This window comes from Chelonia mydas, chromosome 6 (genome assembly GCF_015237465.2).
Source record: "Chelonia mydas isolate rCheMyd1 chromosome 6, rCheMyd1.pri.v2, whole genome shotgun sequence".
In the NCBI taxonomy this organism is placed as follows: Eukaryota; Metazoa; Chordata; order Testudines; family Cheloniidae; genus Chelonia; species Chelonia mydas.
Window position 1 is genome coordinate 53708099 of NC_051246.2, and position 22920 is coordinate 53731018.

At 42.7% G+C, this 22920-nt stretch overlaps 1 protein-coding gene across 5 annotated transcripts in view; it reads left to right on the plus strand.

Moving 5' to 3' along the window:
- The window catches only part of TRIM44 (tripartite motif containing 44), a 101036-nt gene that overhangs the window by 49053 nt on the left and 29063 nt on the right, over positions 1 to 22920 (plus strand). Inside the window, exon 5 of one of the 5 annotated variants that reach the window (XR_005225460.2) lies at positions 15421 to 15580. The exons of 2 other annotated variants lie outside the window; for them this stretch is intronic. Coding sequence is in view for 2 of the 3 variants with exons in the window: in XM_043548311.1 (XP_043404246.1) it covers positions 1797 to 1857 (61 nt within the window). In the remaining variant the exon portion in view is untranslated. Of the gene's footprint in view, positions 1 to 1796; positions 2242 to 15420; positions 15581 to 22920 lie in introns of those variants that run through there. 2 more of the 5 variants (XM_043548311.1, XM_037900052.2) reach the window with 2 other exon arrangements.

Sequence of the window (22920 nt, forward strand, 5' to 3'; positions counted from 1 at the left end):
GGAAAAGGACAGATAATAAAGAAAATATCATAATGCTACTATATACATCCATGCTACACCCACACCTTGAATACTGTGTACAGTTTGGTCGTTCTATCTCAGAAAACATATAGAGAAGGGCAACAGAAATTGTTAGAGGTATGGAACAGCTTTCATTTGAGGAGAGATTAAATAGATTGGGACTGCTCATCTTAGAAGAGAGATAAGGTGGTGGGGGCGGAATATGATAGAAATCTATAAAGTCATGAAAGGTGTGGAGAAAGTGAATAAGGAAGTGTTGTTTACCCCCTCATGTAACACAAGAACCAACAGTCACCCAATGAAATTAATAGGCAGCAGGTTTAAAACAAACAAAAGGAAGTACTTCTTCACACAACGCACAATCAACTTATGGAACTCATTGCCAAGGGATGTTGTGAAGGTCACAAGAATAACTGGGTTCAAAAAAGAAATAGATAAATTCATGAAGGATAGGTCCATCGGTGGCTGTTAGTCAAGATAATCAGGGATGCAAATCCATGCTCTGGGTGTCCGTAAGCCTCTGACTGGCAGACGCTGGGACTGGACGACAGGAGATGGATCACTCGATAATTGCCCTGTTCTGTTCATTCCCTCTGGAGCGTCTAGCACCGGCTACTGTCAGAAGACAGGATACTGGTCTAGATGGACCATTGGTGTGACCCAGTATGGCCATTCTTATGTGGTGGCCCAGAGATTAGGAGAGGCCTCTACTAGTCCAAAGAGTAGTGGTGGTGGAGGCCTCAGCTTTTGTGTGGGTGGCCCTTTCCACTACCACCCCAGTTAAAGGGTGACAGGACTGTCAAGGCCTCCATATTAAGGGTATTCCTAAGGGCTAGACTGCCTTAATCTAGCCTATGTACAAGTGCATGTATGTTGGATAAAGTCCTTTTAAAAATCAGTGTTCTTTGTGGATACTAAAAATTTCATGGCCCTCTTTGTAAGAGGAGGAATTTGCATTGGTGTCCTTGCCAAAATTTCCTTTCTCTGCCTCTCTACTGTTGCCTTCCTGCTGCACGGGGTTTGCATTTTGCTCATGCTCTGTTTCTATAGCGTGTAAAACACTTCATGATGAAAGCCCCAGTAGAAATTTTAAAATGCCATTTCTCTGGCCTAAATGGTTGGTTCCTAGTGACTTCACCTTTCCCACTTACCTCCAAGCCTCTGTGCATTGTAACAAATGGCTTAGTATCTCACAGGGGCAGCTCTACCAATTTTGCCGCCCCAAGCAGTTGCCGCCGAATTGCCGCCGCAACAACAGCGGCAGAGCTGCCACTGAATTGCCACCGCTCCAGGAAGAGCGGCGGAGTTGCGCCCAAAAGCCGCCATGGTGGGAAAAGCGGTGGAGCTGCCGCCGAATTGCCGCTGCGAGACACGAACTGCTGCCCCATTCTGAATGACTCCCCAAGCACCTGCTTGGAAAGCTGGTGCCTGGAGCCGACCCTGGTATCTCATATCACATCCATGCTTTCTTTAGCCACTTCACCTTCCATATATGCAATACTAGTATCAAACATTCTGGATGCTGTGCTTACTTTGCAATAGATGAGCTACAGGGCTTTCTATACTGCTCATTTCCTAGGATTCCGAATATAACCCGTCATTATTCTAAACAACAGTGATTGAAATCCCTGATGAAAATGAAGAGTGATTGTAAAGCAAACATGCACAAAATGAAGCTTGCACCCTACCATAGTAGTGTGCATGCTGTATGGAGTCTGCACTTACACTGTAGCAATATTGGACAGTAATTTTCTCATGCACTTTTATGATCATAGGTTCTTATTCCTGCATCACTTACAAATACCCTTCAATGTGATGAATAAAGGAAGAGTTTGAGAGTTACTTCGGGCACCCATCCAACCCTACAGCCATCGGAGCCCTAGCTTTACTAAAGCTATCTCAGTGACAGTAAAGAGATATTAACAGGATCCCAGAAGAAGAGTAAATTATAAACAGGAACAATCTGCTCACCTTACACAGAACAATTTTGAGTTAATAGCCCGCTTTGCCACTAGGGAGTAGTTGTCCATTGTCTTTCCATCTGCCCTTATTTTGTCTCTCTCTGATTAGAACTCGTTTGGGCGGGGGCATATTGATGTGCATGGAGATGGAGGTTTAAGTGCTTAGTCATTTTAAAGACTGTTTTTGCTGAGGGCAGACTTGTAAAACAGACAGCAGCTTTCCATCTTCTGCCTGCTATTCCGGGCTGTTCCTGTCCAGGTGAGTTTCTTATCCTCCTTCTGCCTGATCTGGAGGTGAAGTATATTGCACTCTGTGAAACTGTCGTCAAAAAATTTTCAGCCTAAACGCAAAATCTAATCACCCACCCTTAGCATGATGATGAAAAAGCAAATGGTATTTTATTTGCCCACCAGATAAAATTATTTGGCTTAAACTTTGTATGTCAAACGACACTACCAAGGCTTCCAGGCTCCATATAATACCCTTGCAACTTTTCCTGCCCCCTACATAAGCTAGCCTTGCTTTTGGAATATAACTGTGATACAAAACTGACACTAGGTATTAGAAAACTAAGGCAGTAATAGCCTTAAGGTTCACAGTAGCTAGAATGTGCCCCCTCAGTACATCTGTTCGGAGCTCCGTATGCAGGGCTAGCCCAGGTTATGCTTTAAAATTACGGCCTCTCTCTCTTCAGAGAGCCTTCTGTATACTAGCAATATAGGGCCAGATTCTCTTCATAATGGTCTGCCCCAGTACAACTCCAGTGAGTTAAATGGAACTGAGAGGGTGGAACTGAGAGGAAAAGCAGGCCCATAGTATTTAAATAAGATTAACATTTTTGTGGGAGTGGGCTGGCAAAAAAGACAGTGTCTATATTTGTGACTTGGACAGTAGGTGTCTTGTTAGAAAGCATTTGTTTTGTCTTTTCTGCTGTGAGTTGCTCTGACACACAAAGTGTGCTCCATAAAGTGAGCTGTGCATCATCAGTTCATTGCACTCTGAGCAGGAATGCTAATGCAGCCCTTTTATTTCTCTGCTGTTATGAATTCATTGCTTGGTTGCAATTGATTCATTGTTGCATTACCTTAATTTCGGTGGGCTTTCTCTTAAGCCCAGGCATATGACTGTGATACTAGGGAAGCAGAGAGCATGTGAGAGAGGAGCCATTTATCATTCTAAAAGACCTTCAAATACTCTTGTAGGACTGATGTGTATAGACTCACCTGTCACACTTCAGCTGTGTAGGGTGAGCGGGATCTTTCTTCTCCCTCTCCTTTCTTTCCCTCAGTAGGATGAAAAGTGGGGCTACTTTATGTGAGCTCTGTCTCTAACAAAACCCAAGCAGTAATTGATTTTCAGAGCATAACAGCTTGCTAATTGCAATGCTTTTTATTTTGTAAGTTTCAGCATGCTTCCAAGAGAGTGCTGTCCACACCAGAATATCTTAAATGGTCCCTCTCTATCACTTATTGTATGTTTAATGCTGTGAGCATAATTCATGATGGCTCAGGTTGGGGAGCTGGGGGAAAGAGGTGTGGGTGATGTGGTAACTGTGTGCCCATTTACGGATGTTTAGACTGGTGTGTCTGAAGGGGTCACTTATGCAGGGAGCACCCCAGTAATTATTAAGAAGAATGGCCGTGTGCTCTAGAATAAGATTCCTCTAAAGTCTCTGAAGCCAGCCCCAGAGGTGGCCACTCTATGGTTCCTTTAAGAGTAGGTTCTGTGGTGAATTCTTTATATATTGTTGGCCGTAACATCTGTTGGTCCCATTAATAAGAAGACATCAGGAATCGGTGAGCTTGCTTTCTCAGCCTCATTTAAAGGTAACATAGGCCACCGGCCCGTCTCCTCCAGCCCGGGAAAGACTAAGGCAGCACCCAAAATCTGTTCAGGGCCTTCCTTCAGGGTACAGTTTTATTCCTCAACCATAAGACTCACAAAGTAACACCAAATAAAGCTAGTCCGCATACCAAAGCAGGCTGTAGGGTCCCAGAAGCCTCTTTCCCACTGCTTCAGGCCAGCCACAGAGAGCCATCTGCTCCCCACAGCTTGCTTGCTCAACTGAGACACTTGGTGGCTTGTATAGTCACTTGATCAGTCTCAGCTGGGAAGTAGCTGATCATTCACAGATGAGACTGAGCCCCCACTTCTTTAAAAGGGTCAGTCACCTTGTGACAGGTAGCATTTAACTGAAGAATCAGAATGCAATATTCTCCTGTCATCCAGCAACTGGTTAGTCTGACTGGGGACTCTTACGTTTGGCCTATTGGTTAAATATATTTTAATTGTAATAACTGCTTTGAGGTTCTAGCCATAGATGAGCAGGTATTTCCTCCTCTAATAGTGTGCATACCAGTTATAAACTAAAACCCTATCCCATCTTCATGGAGAATGTGTGACCTCTTTAGTGATGAACAAAGAGAGGAATTTAGTCAGAAGTCTGACAATTGTTAACTTTGTTTTTGCTACAGACAGAACTGGCTCTTTAAACTACCCTGACAATGCCAAGATGTTCTTTCAGGAGCATAGAGTTTTCACTTTTTTGACATTGCTCCATTCACCTTACTCTTACCTACCATGCTGGTGAACTCTGTATGGGGCAAGAATGAGAAATCCTGATGAAACCTTTATAAGTCTAATCTATGCAGGCATTTACACTGTGGTATTCTTGCTGGGGTATTGTCAGTGACTTCATCCTCTGCATTGCTAGAAGTGCAGACCTTACTTTGACTTATTAATTTCTCCCACTTACTGAATGTGATCTGTTTGGGTTTTGGTGCATATAGTTACTCTTTATGATGTAATAAGGGATGTTTTTTAAATACCTTAGATTTCTTTCCTGTTCAGCTACTTGACGGACTTTCTTTTTAAAAAACTTAAATGCATATACTGGGGACTCTGCTCCCTCTTTCCAGTGTTGTGTAGAGCACAGGTCTGCAGCCCAGGGAATCTGGGACCATCTCTCGATAAGAGCAGGGTTACGGCTGCATTGTCTTTATATAGGACCGTTTTTAATACAATAAGGAAATTACTGATTTAAGTTGCTATTTCCTTAGAAGTAGTATGCTTTTCTCTACTACCTAGTCTTACTTGACTTGTGAAAGTCTCTTTTAAAGTCCTGGCAGCAATTTGTAATTCATCCCATGGAGTACATGTGCAACTCAGCACAATTAAGTAACATTAATGAGAAGCTGAGAGGTGATGCTGACAGGTAGCGGATCTTATTACTACTTCTTGGAATAGTAGCGAAGAAGAAAGATTATCCTTTTTCAAAGCTACAAAGACTTATCTGTCATCCCAAGAGACAGATGGGGCTGGGGGCACTCAGAATCCAGTGAAGGGATGGCATAAAGTGTGTCTAAGGGTATGTCTACACTGCAGTTAGATACCCATGGCTGGCCCGTCCCAGATGGCTTGGGCTTGGGCTAAGGGGCTGATCAGTTGCATTGCAGAGGTTCAGGCTCGAGCTCTGGGACCCTCCCACCTCATGGGGTCCTGGAGCCCAAACCTGTACACTGCAATTAAACAGCCCCTTAGCCTGAGCCCTGTGAGCCCAAGTCAGCTGGCAGAGGCCTGAAGCAGATTTTTAATTGCAGTGTAGACCTGTTCCAAATGCTTGTGATGGGTCATTGGCCTAATCTTCTGCATGGGTAAACATAATTTCCTGTGGGCCACAAAAAATAGGCTATTACCTCAGTCTCTCAGCAAATGAAGTATTTGTTTTTGTGTTCCCAGTTCAGTTTCTTTTTTTACACTACTGCTTCCTGGAGGCTGGATGGTCACAGACATGTTACCCAGTGGAGACATATATAATTTTATTTCTTATGACTTATGTTCTCAGCTCTGGCACAATAAACAGGACAGTGTGACGGAACTTAATGAGCTGGCCAGGCACATTCAGTAGGACAGCTATTCTGCTTAAGTAACAAAGTGCAGCTGAAAGCTCTCCTGGTTTCAAGGTGTGCCCAGTTGAATACAACTTGACCAGCATCTGTAAAAGTATCTATTTAACAAACACATACGTGGGAGAAAACGGGCATGATGTTTTGTCAGCTAGAAAAACTGGTAGGCCCCATATCCCTAGCATTTGTGTTATAGAATTATTGCTCTTTTGCTGAACAGTAGCAGAGTTCTGGGCCTTGTAATTGATGAAGAGTTGGGTATTTTCTTAATGTAACATTCATGTTCACAAAACGTGCACAAGACCTGTTTCTTTGAACAGGGTGGCAATAGACTTCATCCAGGCAAAAAGCTCTCTTGCAGAATCCTCAGGTAAGGCACCAGTGCCCTGTCCTAAGAAGTAGTTTTCTTGGATCTCTGTCTTCAGGGCCTCATGCAAGGCTAAGGGTGTGATCTATGAAGCAACTTATGTACCTAAACGTTAGCATTAAGTGCCTAAGAACCCATGCACAGCACCACTGCTATCCATGGAACTCCAGCTTGGCTGCTTCCAGACTCCGTAAGTGCCTAAACAGACTCGGCACCTAACATTCTGCTGTAAACTGGGCACCTAAGTTTTAGACTCTGGGGCATGTGCACTACTGTCACATTCTAGGCCTACAAATGCCTATCTCCCACCTAAGCCCCTGTGTGGTTCACGAACGGGGAAAATGAGCATTTGGCCAACTATGTTGTGTGCAGGTCCTGATCAGGTAGGTGTGGTCACTGGCTGCCTACCAAATTGGGTCCCATTTGAAATGGAGGGAGCGGTGACCTCACTGCCCACCGAATAGCCCAGTGGACAGAACACTTGCCTGGGCAGTGGGAGATCCAGATTCAGTTCTCCCTCTCTGCCAAAGTGGGAGAGGGGATATGAACAGGGGTCTCCCACCTTTTAGGAGAGTTCTCTAACTACAGAGTTATGGCATAGTCTGATGTGGGGTTACTTAACAAGTGCTTAACTCATTCCCATGAGAAGGGGCCTAAATGCCTAAACCACCTAACTCCAGGAGGTAGGTTCCCATTCATGGATTGCAAGAGATAAGAGAGGGGTGTGCATGCATCTCTGCATTCGGCATCTCCGATTGGTGTGTTTAGGCCACTCTCTGTCTAGTGTGCTGGCTTTTGTGAATTGCATAATCTCAGGTGCCATCGCTCCCCATTCATTGTATAAGGAGCCTAGGTGCCTAACTCTGCTTTGCTGATCACAGTGGTGTTCCTGTAATTTTTCTAGGTGGCTAAAAGTTCGGTGCTTTGATACTCAGCATTGTAGCACTGAAGACCCTTCTTGGATTCCACCCTATTTGCTTTATCAACTCTGTGCCCCTTTTCTCCTTCAGCCCCTGCACTTTTTACCTGGCATCCCCCTATTCTCAGGTTGCTCAGAGACTACATGGCCTGCAAAAAGGTGAGCCTGGGCGTCTTCCCTCCTTTAGTGTAACTCCGTTTCAATACAAAGGAAGCCAGAAAGGTGAAAGGGCACAGAGAAGGGTGCTTTAAAGCACATTATATCCTCAACAACTCGGGATGCAGTTCTGTATGGCATTTTTAACTCCTTTCTCTGGAGAGATTTCATCTTGGGTGCTTATTCATCAGGTGACCTTAACAGTCAACTACTAGCACCTTTTGGCATAACAGAACCATAGCAGTTCTGTTATGAGGCAAGAGGACAAGGTGTCTATTAGATTCAAGATTATTCTGTGCAATATATTTTCCCGGTTTTTTCTGTTGCACTTTAAAATGTCTCCAGGGTTGGGGCTTGTGACATTTCACTCCCCTTGGGAGATTATTTCAGTTTTCTGCTGTATAGATCTTGCTGTCAAGAAGTTTTTCCTTGTTAGAACCTAAATTTCTATTCCTTAGCTTTATCCCACTGCTCCTTGTTATCCCCCTCTGTACAATGCAAAATAATTCATCATCTTGCTGTTTACTTCCTCTTTTTGTAGAACGTTTCCTCATTCATTCTGATCAATGTGAGGTGCTATGCAAGCATAAAATATTTGTAAATGAATTATTCTAAAGGGATTTTATAGATCTGGCGAGTTCCCTCTGTGTAAATGGGGATTGGCTAGCACCGTTTTAAAAAAAATAAAAGTAATGCTATCTCAACTACTTTTAAACATATTAAAAGACTTCAAAAAAATCCGACTTGAACAAACTCAAAGAACGGGTAGATAAGATCTCATGGGAAGAAAATCTAAAGGAAGGAGGAGTTCAGGAGAGCTGGCAATTTCTCCAGGGGACAATATTAAAGGCACACTGCAAACTATCCCAATATAAAAGAAAGATTGGAAGAATAGTAGGAAGACAATATAGCTCTATTCGGAGCTCTTTAATGACCTGAAAATCAAAAAGGAATCCCTCAAAAAATGGATACATGGACAAATTGCTATGAAGGAGTACAAAAGAATAGCACAAACATGTAGGAACAAAACCGGAATGGATAAGGCACAAACTGAGTTACACCTAGCAAGGGACATAAAAGGCAATAAGATGATGCTCTTTAAATGCATTAAAGAGAAAAACGAGGAAAAGTGTAGGTCCTCTAGTTAGCAGGGAAGGAGAACTAATAATTGATGACATCAAGAAAGCTGAGGTGTTTAATGCCCATTTTACGTCAGTCTTCACTAAAAAGGGTAATTGTGACCATACGCTCAACACAATTAATATTAGCAGTAAGGGGGAAGGAATGAAAGCCAAAATAGGGAAAGAACAGGTTTAAGAATATTTAGAGAAGTTAGATGTATTCATGTCAGCGGGGTTGAATGAAATTCTTTCTAGGGTTCTTAAGGAGCTAGATTAATTGCTAATGGTTCCAAAGTTGCTTATCTTTGAGAACTCCTAGAGGATGGGTGGGGTCCTAGAAGACTGGAGTAGGACAAACATAGTACCTATCTTTAAAAGGGGGGGATGAAGAGGACTCGGGGAATTATAGACCAATCACCCTAACTTTGATACCTGGAAAGAAACTGGAACTAATTTGTTAGCACCTGGAGGGTAACAGGGTTATAAGGAATAACCAGCATGGATTTGTCAAGAACAAATCATGTCAAACCAACCTACTTTCCTTCTTTGACAGGGTTAGCGTCCAAGTGGATAGTAGGGAAGCACTAGATGTGATTATATCTTTATTTTTAGTAAGGCTTTTGGCACAGTTCCACATAACATTCCCATAAACAAATTAGATTAAATTACTATAAGGTTGATACACAACTGATTGAAAGACCATACTCAGAGTAATTACTAGCGGTTTACTATCAAATTGGGAGGTTGTATCTAATGGGGTCCTGCAGGGGTCAATCCTGGGCCCAGTATTATTCAATATTTTCATTAATGACTTGGATAATGAAATGGAGAGTATGCTTATACAATTTGCAGATGACACCAAACTGGGAGGGGTTGCAACACTTTGGAGAATAAGATTAGAATTCAAAACTACCTTGAGAAGTGGTCTGAAATCAGCAAGATGCAATTCAATAAAGACAAGTGGAAAGCGCTTCACTTAGGAAGAAAAAAACAAATACAAAATGGGAAATAACTGACTAGGTGGTAGTACTGCTGTAAAGGATCTGGAGAGTATAGTGGATCACAAATTGAATAAGTCAACAGTGTGATGCAGTTATGAGAAAGGCTAATATCATTCTCGGGTTTATTAGCAGGAATGTCATATGTAAAATACAGGAGATAATTGTCCCACTCTGATTGGCACTGGTGAGGTCTCAGTTGGACTACTGTGCCCAGTTCTGGGCACCTCACTTTAGGAAAGAAGTGGATGTATTGGAGACAGTCCAGAGGAGAGCAACAAAAATGATAAAAGGTTTAGAAAACCTGACCTTTGAGGAAAGGTTAAAAAAAGCTGGGCATGTTTAGTCTTGAGAAAAGAAGAGGGCGGGGGGACGGGTCCTGATAACAATCTTCAGATATGTTAAAGACTGTTTATGCAGAGGACTGTGTTCAATTGTTCTCCATGTCTACTGATTGTAGGAGAAAAGTGTTGGGCTTAATCTGTGGCAAGGAAGATTTAGGTTAGATATTAGGAAAAACATTCTAACTATAAGGATAACTAAGCTCTGGAATCAGCTTCCAGTGGAGGTTGTGGAATCCCCATCATAGGAGGCTTTTTAAAAAACAAGTCGGACAAACGCCTGTCAGGGATGGTGTGGGTTTACTTGGTCCTGCCTCAGCACAGAGGCCTGGACTTGATGACTTCTCAAGGTCCCTTCCAGCTCTACATTTTGATGATTCTAATGTGATTTAACAAAAAAATCTGAGAGACTGGCTAACTCCGAGGACTGGTAATGACATCTAGAACCTTCCACTTCTCCCATGCACACCAAATCAGTAGTGACCAAAAGTTGTTACTGTTTTACAGCAGTGTGCAAACTGAATGTATACTCTCTTGTACTTCCCCAATATAAACCCTACCTGCAGGCCTTTTAGGGGCTGTCAGGGGCTAATACTTTTGTACAATGCTTTTTATTCAAGGATCTCTGAAGGGTAAGCATTTAACCTATATTAGAGATGGGAGAAATGGACATATGAAAATTTACGGACAAATGTTTTAGAGGTGGGCATGATTTTTGGTTTTGCAGCCTGAACCAGGTTGGGTTGGAGTTTTTGAAGGCGCTGAAGTTAGACTTCAGTTGGAACTCAGCACCTAGAAAATCAGGCTCAAGATGTCCCAAATTGGGCATCCAGAAATGTTGGAGACGCCCAGAATTAGAGCGCACTATTGAAAAATTTGATCTGAAGTCATTTAATAAACATCGCACAGAGAGTCTGTGGCAAAGCTGGGTATAGAATCTAGGTCTCCTGACACCCTGTCCACTGGGGCCACACCACCTTTGTATATTAGAGAAACAAGGTGGGTGAGGTAATATATATATATATATTTTTTTTATTCTACAAACTTCAGTTGGTGAAAGAGACAAGCTTACACAGAGCTCTTCTTCAGCTCGAAAGCTTGCCTCTCTCACAGCAGCAGTTGGTCCAATAAAAAGATATTACCTCGCCCACCAGGTCTCTAATGTCCTGGGACCAACACAGCTACAACACCACTGCATATAATCTTTGTATATGGTAGTTTGTTCCTTGTACTCAGTTTTCCATGTAATACACGCAGAATAGGAAGTCACCTATTGCAGTGAAAAGGGCAGCCAAATCTTCAGCTGCTCTGTGTTGGTGTCCGTGTCTGTTCTTTACAGCCGACATGCTGGGCTGCCTAGAGCAGCAGACTGCCTACAGCTGGCACTCCCTAGATGCATTCCCACCAAACGTCCCTCTTATCCCTTCCTAGATGGGACTCCCAATATTTACATCCGACTTATGGGAAGAAATCACAACCGCAGCCAATGAGACTTTTTGTTTCTTTCCAAATGGGCCACTGTTCACTCAGTGGCAGATGCGGGCCAGTTGTTGTCATGGCAACAAGGGCAGAGGGAGGAAAGCAGCTTAGTTCCAGAGCTGATAATTAGCTGGGGGGGGAATAATTGTAGCAGGAGGGGAAGCTCTCAGTAATTATAGGAGAACAGCACAGATGAAAAGGCAGGGCACAGATGCTGTCAGTGTTGTGTGCCCTGCTGTAGCCATTTAAGTTGTCACAGGCTGGGAAGTGTTGCGAAATGGGACACTGCCATTCCTAGCAGGGAAGAGCACGTCCTGGGGAGCTTTTACTTGGGGAGGGATTAGAGGAACAGACCCATTATGGAAGCAGTAAGGAGACCGTCAGAAAGGGGGAACCACTTAAATTTACAAAGCAGATTCCAAAATAGGCTGCTAACCAAATTCCATTCACATGTACACCAGTATGTACCAATAATATAACCGAAGAGCTGAAACCAAAACAAGTGGTAGGTAGATAGATATGGGCAAAGAGAACATAAGGCCTTTGACTTGAGTTCAGTTACTCAAGGCTTACACTGTGTGATGGAGAGCAGAGTTACAATTAGATGAAATATATGCATGGATAGCTATGAAATGCAGCCATTTCTGTGGTGGAACACTGCAGCCAGTCATCTTGGCAACATTAAACAGTTCTTCAGAAGACAGCTTCTACTGACCACAAGTTGTTAGGGCTTTGGCTTTCTATCTAATCTGAAAGGCAGTAACACAGCACAACACAGCTATGCTGAGCACCGTTCTGTTGCTGACTCAGAAAGACATGAAGCCCACTTTCTGAATTATCAATGCCATTATCTACAGCTCCTGTTTCTCCTTGGGGATGTGATTAAGGCTAATTCTCTTTAGTCTGAGATCTGACAGAATCACAGGGAGAAGTAGTTTGGCTTTTAGGATGTTACTTGGGATGTACTTTGACACTCCCTTTCTGTGCCCTAAGGGCTGTAGAGTAGATGGTTTGTGATAGAAGCGGTTGTGAGGGGAGGGGACTCTGCGGTCAGTAGAATGATATTCAGTAGTACAGTGACCTACTTCTGGCCAAGCTGCTGGGATGTTGGTAGCTACCCCACTTAGGATCTGTTCTCCTAAAATCACCATGGTTTTCTGTTAATAACATGAACTTCCTCTTGTTTTCTTCCCAGAGTTTGCCATATACCAAGCTGCTGTTGGAATCTATAGACAAGCAATTAGTATTGGAGTTGGGGTGTCTGACTGACACAGTAATTACGCTGGAAAATGTAATTTCCCCTGCATATTAGCAATGGGGTTATTTCAAGGAGCTCTCATTAATGTGCTGTTTGCCAACAAAGAGCCCAGTAACCTCTCTTTTAATAAGATTAGTGCAGGGGTCATAATGCAGCAGGCTGTTAAGATGATAATTTCTCTCTCTAGAACAAAAAGCTGAATATATCTTTTGCTATCTACACTGGTATAAAGGAGAAGCTTTCATTTAGAGAGCTGGAGACTCAACAATCACTCCTTTCCTAGTAACCAGTGCCCACCCTTCTATGCAGAGATGCTGTGCATCCTCACAGTGGAGGTTTTGGAGTTGGGAGCGGGTGTGGTGAGTAGTGGCTAGAGCAGAGGACTGGCAGCTAGGTCTCCTGGATTGTCTTCCTAAATCTGCCAATTACATGTCATGTGACCATAAACAAATCCGCTTAACACCTGTCTCATTTTACCCATGTATAAAAGGTAGATATTTGCGTCCCCAAAGGCTATTGTTTGTTTGTAGAACATTTGAAGTTCTACGTGCACCTAGAGTGACCAAGTATTATCATCATGTTCATCCTGCTGAGTTCCAAATGTAGTAGCAGGTACATAGGAAAGAAACACAGTGAAGTTCAAAGGGACTCAGGCTGTTTGAATTATTTTTAAATTAACTAATTTTTGAAAATTCAGCCTTCCGGTGGAGCTTTACGCAATGTGTAGACAGTTCTGTTGTTTTAAAAAAAAAAAAAGTGTAGGACTCTTTCATTGCTCCCTGCTGATGTTTGTAAGGGTGTTTTGGGGTGAGCCAGGGGACAATACAACCAAACATGCTTAGGTTCCATCTTTCCCTTTCCACTCTGTGTACACATCTGTCTACCATCTGTTTTGGTTTCAGCTCTACTACTGTGTTACTGGTAAATACTGTCTTGCAGGGCTTGGAGCACAGAGTGCATGGGAACGTTTTCCATCTAGACCAGTGTGTAAAGCAGTGGTTCTCAAACTTTTGCACTGGTGACTCCCTTCACACAGCAAGCTTCTGAGTGTGACCTCCTCCCCTCTTGTAAATTAAAAACACATTTTTTTATATTTAACTTGATTATAAATGTTGGAGGAGAAGCAGGTCTTCGGAGTGGAGGCTGGCTGATTGCAACCTCCCACGTAATAACCTCATGACCCTCTGAGGGGTCACGACCCCCAGTATGAGAACCCCTGGTATAAGGGATATCTTCCTGATAGCACACCCAACAGGAAGTGCAATTGATAGAGTTGCCAACCCTACAGGAGTCTCCGTGAATTAAATATTAATATTTTAATTAAAAGATTATGTCATGTGATGAAACCTCCAGGAATACGTCCAACCAAAACTGGCAATCCTGGCAATTGACCATCAGCCAAACAGTGTAAGTTGCTGTATGTAAAGTGCTGCATCAGGGAGCAGACCAACTAGGATCAGCTGCTGGTCTGTTCCAAGTAACTTTGCTACTAGGCACCCAGTGAGCCCAGTTTCACTGCTTTGGAACTGACAGAGTGGCCACAGCCCCTGATTGGTGCTGGTTGAGCAGCCTGCTTATAAGCCTGACCCACAACAGCAGATCAGGAGCTGCCCATCATGTACCAAGCCTTCAGCTGTGCTTCCCCTTGTTCCAGTCCCTACTCCAGGCCTCTGCTTCCCTCCTGCTTGAGATTTCTGGCTTTGATCCCCAACTTTGCCTCTGGCTTACAACTGTGGTTGTCCCTCCGGTTCTGGCATTTGGCTTCTCTCTCTCTCTCTCTCACCAGTACTGACTCTCTGCCCATTTCCTGGACTCTGCCCACCATGAGCCTAGCTCTAACTGGTAGGCTGAACTCTCGCTGACTACCCACAGCCTGGTTGGCTATATGATGTCACGTGCATAAACAAACAACTGGGGGTGGGGGCATATTTTTTCCCTCTTTCTACTTACTTCAGGCCTTACTCATAGCAACAGTATATATGATATTTTCAGTTAGAAATATTTTTTCCACTCCGACATGAAAGACCACATTTTGATTTATGACCCACTATGATAGCTGTGCTCCACTCGGACAATGCAGATTGCAAAGCCCAGGACAAAACGCGTTAGAACTGGGATCAAAGCATTTTCAATCAATGTGATCCAACTATGGGACAGGCTTCTAGAGGAGATCAGGGAAATCCAGAGACTGCCCATTTTTAGAAAACATTGCAAAACCTTTCTCTTTGGAAAAAGCCTTTTCACTGCAAGAAACACATTCACAACATGGACACCTCTTCTACTCCAAAACCTCCACTAACTAAAAAAAAAAAAAAAATTATTTATTTAAAAACTACTTCAAGCAGTTTTTACTTGAGAATGGAAGATTGTTCCATGGACTTTGTGAAATCCACGAGGGACTATGCTAATGCTATTGATTTTTACACAGAAGGTGCTCAGATACCATGGTGGTAGGAGGCATGATAAAATCCTTAGCTTAAAAAGGGGCATCAATTTCCATCAATGTGAGATTAGCTGCTTTAGCATAAATAACATTGCTTATTGTCTCAGTTTCATGATATAATATTTGTGCTTTGAATAATTTGCAACAATAGAAGTGAAAATACAGAGCATTAGATTTATGTAGGATGGAGGGTCATTTGGAGCTGTGATAATGAGGGGCTATTCCAAGCTATGTGTGGAAGCAATTTGCTTATGAAATAATTAGTACCTAGCGTTAATGGGTTTCGTGAGTCGAGTTGGGTGAATAACTGATTTCTTTTTTTCCAGTTTGCTGGCAGTTCTGAAAAATGGAGGGATAATTGGTTTGGGTTGAACCAAATCAGGAATTTTGGGGAATTTTTGGCAAACTGAAAAAGTTTGTTTAGGGTTGAACAAAACATCTTGTTTCCAGGCATTTCCAGGGATAGATTCACAAAACAGGAGAAGTGGTGCCCTTCTTATAACTTCCAACCCAGTGGATTAAGGTGCTTACCCAGGAGGTGAGAGGCTGGGGTTCAATCCTCCTGCCTGATATGGAGAAGGTCTTTGTACTTGGGTCTCCCCCTTTCCAGGTAAGTGCCCTAACCAGTGGGCTATAGGCTGCTGTTCTTTCTTTCTCTCAATCTCTCCTATTGAAGCTGTATATTTTTATAAATATTATATATAATCGTTGTGACAAAGCTCTGTCCTTGCCTCTGTGGGTCCCACGTTTCCTGGCGGATTTCACTAGCCTCAGAGACTCACTGTGACCCTCCACATAACCCTTCTCTCTCTGAGCCATTTTCATCGTAAGCCAGTGAGGGAGGTGAGGAGAAGTTATCCTTCCTTGCACAGTCTCTGTTGTCTCCCAGTCTCGGTGATTAATCAGGGGGCAAAGGTGGGGGAGGGAGCCCGGGCCCACCCTCTACTCCGGGCTCCAGCCCAGGGACCCTAATAGTATCAGCTATGGTAGCTGACCTTTTAGAAACATGACATGTACAATTCCCTGGGCTACTTCCCCCACAGTAGCCCTCATTCCTCAAGCTCCACTTCACCCTTATCTCAGTGCCTCCTTCCTTGTGCCTGATATGGTGTGTACTACTCAGCCTCTCCAACAGCGCAACTTCCTCCCACAGCTCCTGACATGCACACCCACCTGACTGACTGGGAGGCTTTGAACTATTTTCAGCCAGCCCCTGATTGGCTTCAGGTGTCCCAATCAACCTAGCATTCTCCCTGCCTTCTGGAAAGTTCTTAATCGGCCCCAGGTGTCTTAATTGACCTGGAGCAGCTTCCATTTCACTTATCCTGGTACCAGGGATTTGTTTAGCCTGGAGCTAATATATCTATCTCCCACTACTTTTCTATAGCCATCTGGCTTTGCCCCGTCACATTATATATTATTAATTTTATAAATAATTAAAAATTCACTGGAGCAAGGACTTGAACTTAGGTGCCCCATCGCCCAGGCTATAGAGTCAGTCTCTTCGCTCGCTGGCATAATGACAAAGCAAGTACTGTATGTATGTATTTATTTATTATACAAACTGGAACAAGCAGAACTCAAATAATAAACAATGGTTACTTCAGTTGCAGTCTCTTCTATATGTCTCTCTGTGGACAGATTATGCCTCTAAGGGTGGGCTCACTGCTGGTGGGCACTCTTCTGTTGTTAACTTAAGACAAAAGTTGGTAGTGAGCCCTTTCTTAATATGTCATAACCAAAACAGTTTGTAGATGGACAAAGGAATTTTGATTAAGGGCAGGTGAGTCTTGTTCAGTTTGATGGATTACCTAAGCAGTTTATAAATGGCTAAAGGGAGTATTAACTAAGTCCTATGAAACCAAAGAAAGTATATATTGAAATCAGTTCCTCAAAAGAAGCAGTTCAAGGAACTGTTTTAAGACAGATAAATGAATGAATATTAAGAATCTTATTTGAATTAAATCCCACTACAGTAAAAGCTGTGTTATCTGGCACTTTACCAACCGTAAAGCTATAGAAACCAGCATTTCTGATATCTCCCAATACAAATCTTCAATAGGGTTGTCTGGCTCAGTGTGGCTCCCCGGAAGCAGTGACATGTCCCTGCTGCTCTTAGGCAGAGGAATGGCCGCCGGGACTGTGCACTGCCCGTGCCCCGCCCCAAGCCCTGGCTCCGCAGCTCCCATTGGCCAGGAACCGTGGCCAATGGGAGCTGCAGGGGTGGTGTCTGTGGGCGGAGGCAGCGCACAGAGCTGCCTAGGTGCACGTCCACCTAGGAGCAGCAGGGACATGTCACCACTTGTAGGGAGCTGCCTGAGGTGCGTGCCACTCAGATCCGGCACCCCGCATCCCAACCCCCAGCCCTGAGCCCCCTACCCCACCTAAACTCCACCCCCCCCCCCCAAAGCCCATGTCCTGCACCCTGTCCTGTGCCCCAGCCATGAGCTCCCTCCCGCACCCAAACTCCTTCCCTCCATTGATAAGTATAACTCTTAGTTAACTGGAATTTTTGACTAACTGGCACCCCCCATTTCATAGATTCATAGATACTAAGGTCAGAAGGGACCATTATGATCATCTAGTCTGACCTCCTGCACAACGCAGGCCACAGAATCTCACCCACCCACTGCTGCAAAAAACCTCACCTATGTCTGAGCTATTGAAGTCCTCAAATCGTGGTTTAAAGACTTCAAGGAGCAGAGAATCCTCCAGCAGGTGACCCGTGCCTCATGCTACAGAGGAAGGCGAAAAACCTCCAGGGCCCTTCCAATCTGCCCTGGAGGAAAATTCCTTCCTGACCCCAAATATGGCAATCAGCTAAACCCTGAGCATATGGGCAAGATTCACCAGCCAGATACTACAGAAAATTCTTTCCTGGGTAACTCAGATCCCACCCCATCTAACATCCCATCACAGGCCATTAGGGCTATTTACCATGAATATTTAAAGATCACTTAATTACCAAAATCATGTTATCCCATCATACCATCTCCTCCATAAACTTATCAAGTTTAATCTTAAAGCCAGATAGATCTTTTGCCCCCACTGCTTTCCTTGGAAGGCTATTCCAAAACTTCACTTGATGGTTAGAAACCTTCATCTAATTTAAAGTCTGAACTTCCTGTGGCCAGTTTATATCCATTTCTTCGTGTCCACATTGGTATTGAGCTTAAATAATTCCTCTCCCTCCCCAGTATTTATCCCTCTGATATATTTATAGAGAGCAATCATATCTCCCCTCAACCTTCTTTTAGTTAGGCTAAACAAGCCAAGCTCCTTGAGTCTCCTTTCATAAGACAAGTTTTCCATTCCTCGGATCATCCTAGTAGCCCTTCTCTGTACCTGTTCCAGTTTGAATTCATCCTTCTTAAACATGGGAGACCAGAACTGCACACGATATACCAGATGAGGTCTCACCAGTGCCTTGTATAACGGTACTAAAACCTCCTTATCGCTACTGGAAATACCTCTCCCTAATATGCCATATAACAAAGCTTTTACTGTATTTATTTCACTGATATAAGGAAGTTTTTACATTAGAAACTTTGCATTTAGATAAAATATTTGCAGATACACATCTCAAAAGAGGCTTGTCCTTGCAAAAATTTAAATAACCAAGGTTTGCACCATTGAGAGGAAACATAAACTGGAAGCTACTAATATCTTCTGTAAAACATTTTCCAACCATCAATGTTTTTCTTACCATTTGAAGGTTTAGAGTACCTATAAAAGAAATTACTTTCATTAGGAGTTTTATAGCTGTGGAGTTTTTTTCTCTATGAAAGAAGGAGGGGAGAAAGACAGCCTCCTTTTATGACTTAGTCTTTACTCTGACAGCACATCTGTACATTCCTCTTTGTTCTAAAACAGAGCATTCTTATATTCTTTTGAAATCCTAATGCTTTCTAAAAATAAATATCTTACAAAGATTGTTTTGTTTTCTTGAAATGCATAGCTATACCAGACTAGTCTCTTCTCTGAGAACACAATCATGTCATTTGTTTGCCTTTTTGACCAAAATGGTCCTTTCATTTACTACCTGCCATTTGTAGAATATTTACAGTTTGCAACTAAAGACTTCCCTTAAACATGCTACACAAAGCACAACAAACAATGCTTATGTCCATTTTCAAAACCTAGCATAAAAGAAAATAGAAACATAAAACAAAATAAAAGTTATGAAAGCTGCATTTTTTAGAGCTTGTGTTAACACACTTGAGTATAACAAACATGGTTTTGTGGCCAGAGGTGTTATCTTGCCTGATATTTGGCTTGGCCCTGGTGACAGAAAGCAGAAACGTCTTGGAATTTCTTTAAATAATAAAATAAATAACCAAAACCATAGACTTGTGTTATATTCTTCAGGCATCATGGATACAAACAGAGTTGTAGGTATCTCTTAACATCAATATTGCATCAATATTGAGGTTGCTTGCTTGAGAGATCCTCTTTTCCCCCAAACATCCCCTTATTCAAGGCCCAAGGTCAGTAAGATTCAGCTCTGGGTATGAGAGTTCTTCTGTACTGAACAAACTTGAAAAGCTGTGATATTTTATATGTAATATCATATCTCTGCAGAGCTAGAAACAGGAACTTTAAACCATTGAGAAGGGAAGATTATAGAGAATCCATTTTTGTCCCCAAATGCATTATGCTCACTTTTTTTCTTTTTGCCAGGATTCAGGGTTGGAAATTCCAATGATGATGTGTCCATGAGTCATTTCTTTGCTAACACAACTGAGAATGGAAGACTGATGGCTAGGAAATCCTAGCTGAATTCAAAAGGGCATGTGTAGCCAGGGTCATTTTTCAGTACTCACTAGCCCAAATCTCAGATTTCATACCTGCTCAGTTTCTGCTCTCTCACCCCATTATTTATATGTATAACTTTTTAAAAAATCTCTATTTTCTCTTCAGTGCCAAACAGTAGGTAACAACACAATAGCATTTTCCAAATAGATAAGCCAAGTGGGACTCTGTGTTTGCAGAGATAAAGTTCCACTTTAGTAAGTAACCAAAAAAAATTGAACAATTTCTTTAGTTTGAATGATGTAAACATTACTCCAGCATTTCAATAAATGGTGGAGCACTTTATATGCTGTAACATATGATTTCAATATTATTACCAGCTAACTCTGCTTGTGTTTGTAGGGCAAAATTGCCTTAAAGTAAAAAGTGTGTAGTGGCCATGTGGGATTGCAGTAAGAAAAAAATTAATAGGGGGAAATGCATGGGTTTGACAATGGGCAATACATAGATTAAAGGTCAGAAGGGACCACTGGATCATCTAGTCTGCCCTCCTGTGTAATATAGGCTATAGCATTTCAGTTACTCCTGTACTGAGCCCAGTAACTGGTTTGATTAAAGTACCTCTTCCAGAAAGCCTCCCAGTCTTGATCTGAAGACTTAATTAAGCAGCTGTTCTTCTCAGTCAGCTGTTCCAATCCAGCCTGATCAGATCCAACTAGACTGATAGTGATAAAAAGTAGTTACCAGATGATAGCTGTGTGGTAGCATCTGAGGTAGCTTGGTGGACTGGGCCTAATTCCTAAGGGAAAGGTGAATACTTTACAGAAGTCCACCAGTAGAGCTGGCACTAATTTCCCCCTGCCTGTAGTTAGGCCATGGATTGAATGGGCCCGAGCACCTCAGCTCCCGTCTCCTCCTTAAAGGTACGCCCTCTTTCGGCTTTCACAGTGTCTCCTGCCCTCTCCATTTTGGTCCTTTTTAGGAAGTGGCTGTCTGTCTTTTTGAGTCTTGTATGTTGCCGGTCACTTGTGGTCATTGCTAAACAAAAGTAATAATGGGGTTTTACTGTCTATTCATATGTGATGAAATAAGAGGATTTCTGTCGTGACAAATGGCATCGTAAGGGTATGAAATGAGGCAGCCATTTGGATGGCTGTAGCTTGGCCAAGAATGTTTCATTTCTTTGCTTTCTCTTTAAAATTAGATGGACCATAAGGGGAAATGTAGGGTAAATAGGTACTTGTTTATAATGGTGATGAATGTGCCATAAGACCGTAAGAGGGACCTTCATTTTGAGGGTGGGATTTTTTAAAGCACTCTTTGCCAACCTAATTTTGCATCCAACTGAAGTCCATGGCAAAACTCCCAGCCCTGATTTATTTTGGTGTGTCGGTCTTTGCTTTTGAATATATTTTCTTGAGCAGTTTGGCCCAACCTGCTCAGGAATGCAGCAGAGATCGTCTCTCTCGAGTGGGTCTCTTCAGGCACAGCTGCGGCAGCCATAAAACCAATTGAGTAAATTCTTTACCTCTCAGGAGCGCGTACTCATGGTCTCTCAAGACTGAAGGATGCTTGCTATAGGATGCCTACTTGGCCCAAAAGCATAAAAGGCTTTACTGCTGTATCCAGCCCTCCAGTTTGCCTGTGGTACAGCCCAGGCACTTTGTGTTCCTATTCTGTTGTCTGCTGTTAATTCACTCCATTTTCCCTGAGTAATGAGGATGGTGCTAGGAAAGAGAAAGCTTTTGAAGGAAAAGAGAAATGTATCTCTCAAAGATGCAGCAGCTTCTTAGAATTCTGTCTCGGCCTCCAAAAGCTGATGCACGGACGTTGAGAGTTCCAAAGCTAGAATTCTGCAGTATAGGTTGAGTTGGAATCCTATGGCATTTCTTAGTGAGACTGAGGTTACCCCTCTGTGTCCAGGCTGAGCTGAAGGTCAATTAGTTTCAGATTCTCCTAACCCATTGGGATACTAGCAGGGAGCTAGGCATGAGGAAGTATTAAAAGTGTGAGGTAGGTTGAGTTGTTCTGAGCTGATCTTTGCTTGCCTGCTGGCTTCCAAAAAACGTCAACACCTTGGTTTGGATAAATTCTACAATAGCAATTGTTGGCAATATTAAGCAACAGTGGTCCCTCTGAAGGTTACAAATGAGTTTCCACAATAAGATTTTTGGTTCCCTCTCTAAAATCCACAGATGTATTGGTTTCAAAATCAGTAGTGAAATTTTTCTACAAAAATTTGTTTTGAAGTGAATCGGGCAGAACATGCTTGTGACCCTGAAAGCCGAGCTGTTCAATATGTCTTCTTACACGCGTTAGTTCTCTGCAGCAATAGCAAACCTTGGAAAGAGAGGGATCTTACGCAATGGCTCTTCACTGAGATTGAAAGTAAAAATTTCAGGCACACCTAAGTGACTTAAGAGCCTAAGTTCATTTTCAAAAGTGACTTCAGCTCTGAGGAACTTAAGTTAGCTGGGTGTTGCAACTCTGAGTGGAGCAGTGCCTAAATACCATTAAAAAGTTGGGCCTTAATCACTTAGAGCTTTTATACATAAATAGGGTGACCAGATAGCAAGTGTGAAAAATCAGGCTGGGTAGGGGGTAATAGGAGCCCATATTAAAAAAAAGTCCCAAATATCGGGACTGTCCCTATAAAATCAGGACATCTGGTCACCCTATACATAAATATTTAGTTTGTGGCAAACTGGGATATGACTCTACCTCTCAGTAGCCTCCCGTGGACTAGCCATCCCTGTGGACCCTGTTGGTGCACATTAACAGTTTGTTAGTTTATGTTGACATAGTTCCATTTCAAAGCAGACTAGATCAAAGCATGTTAACTGTTGGTCTGTGTCGGTATGGTCCACATGGAAAGTTAGTCCCTGGCAGACTAATGCAAGGTAGATTCACACCCCCAACTTGCCACAAACTAAATGCTGGTGTAGACAAGTCCTTAGAAGCTCTTGAAAATTTCCCCTAGTGCCTAGGACCAAATTATTTAGTTAAATTTTCAAATAAAATTGCAAGTGTTATAAGCTAAGCTTTCATTTAAAAAACAAAAAAGTCTTTCTAGCTCTTTTTCTATGCAGAGCCAGATCTTAAAATGTAAGTAGATAACACTAGTGAGATTTTGTCAGTGTTAAAACCAGAAGTTTTCTACCTAAAGCCACACAAATGAGATCCAGCAAGCCTCCTAAA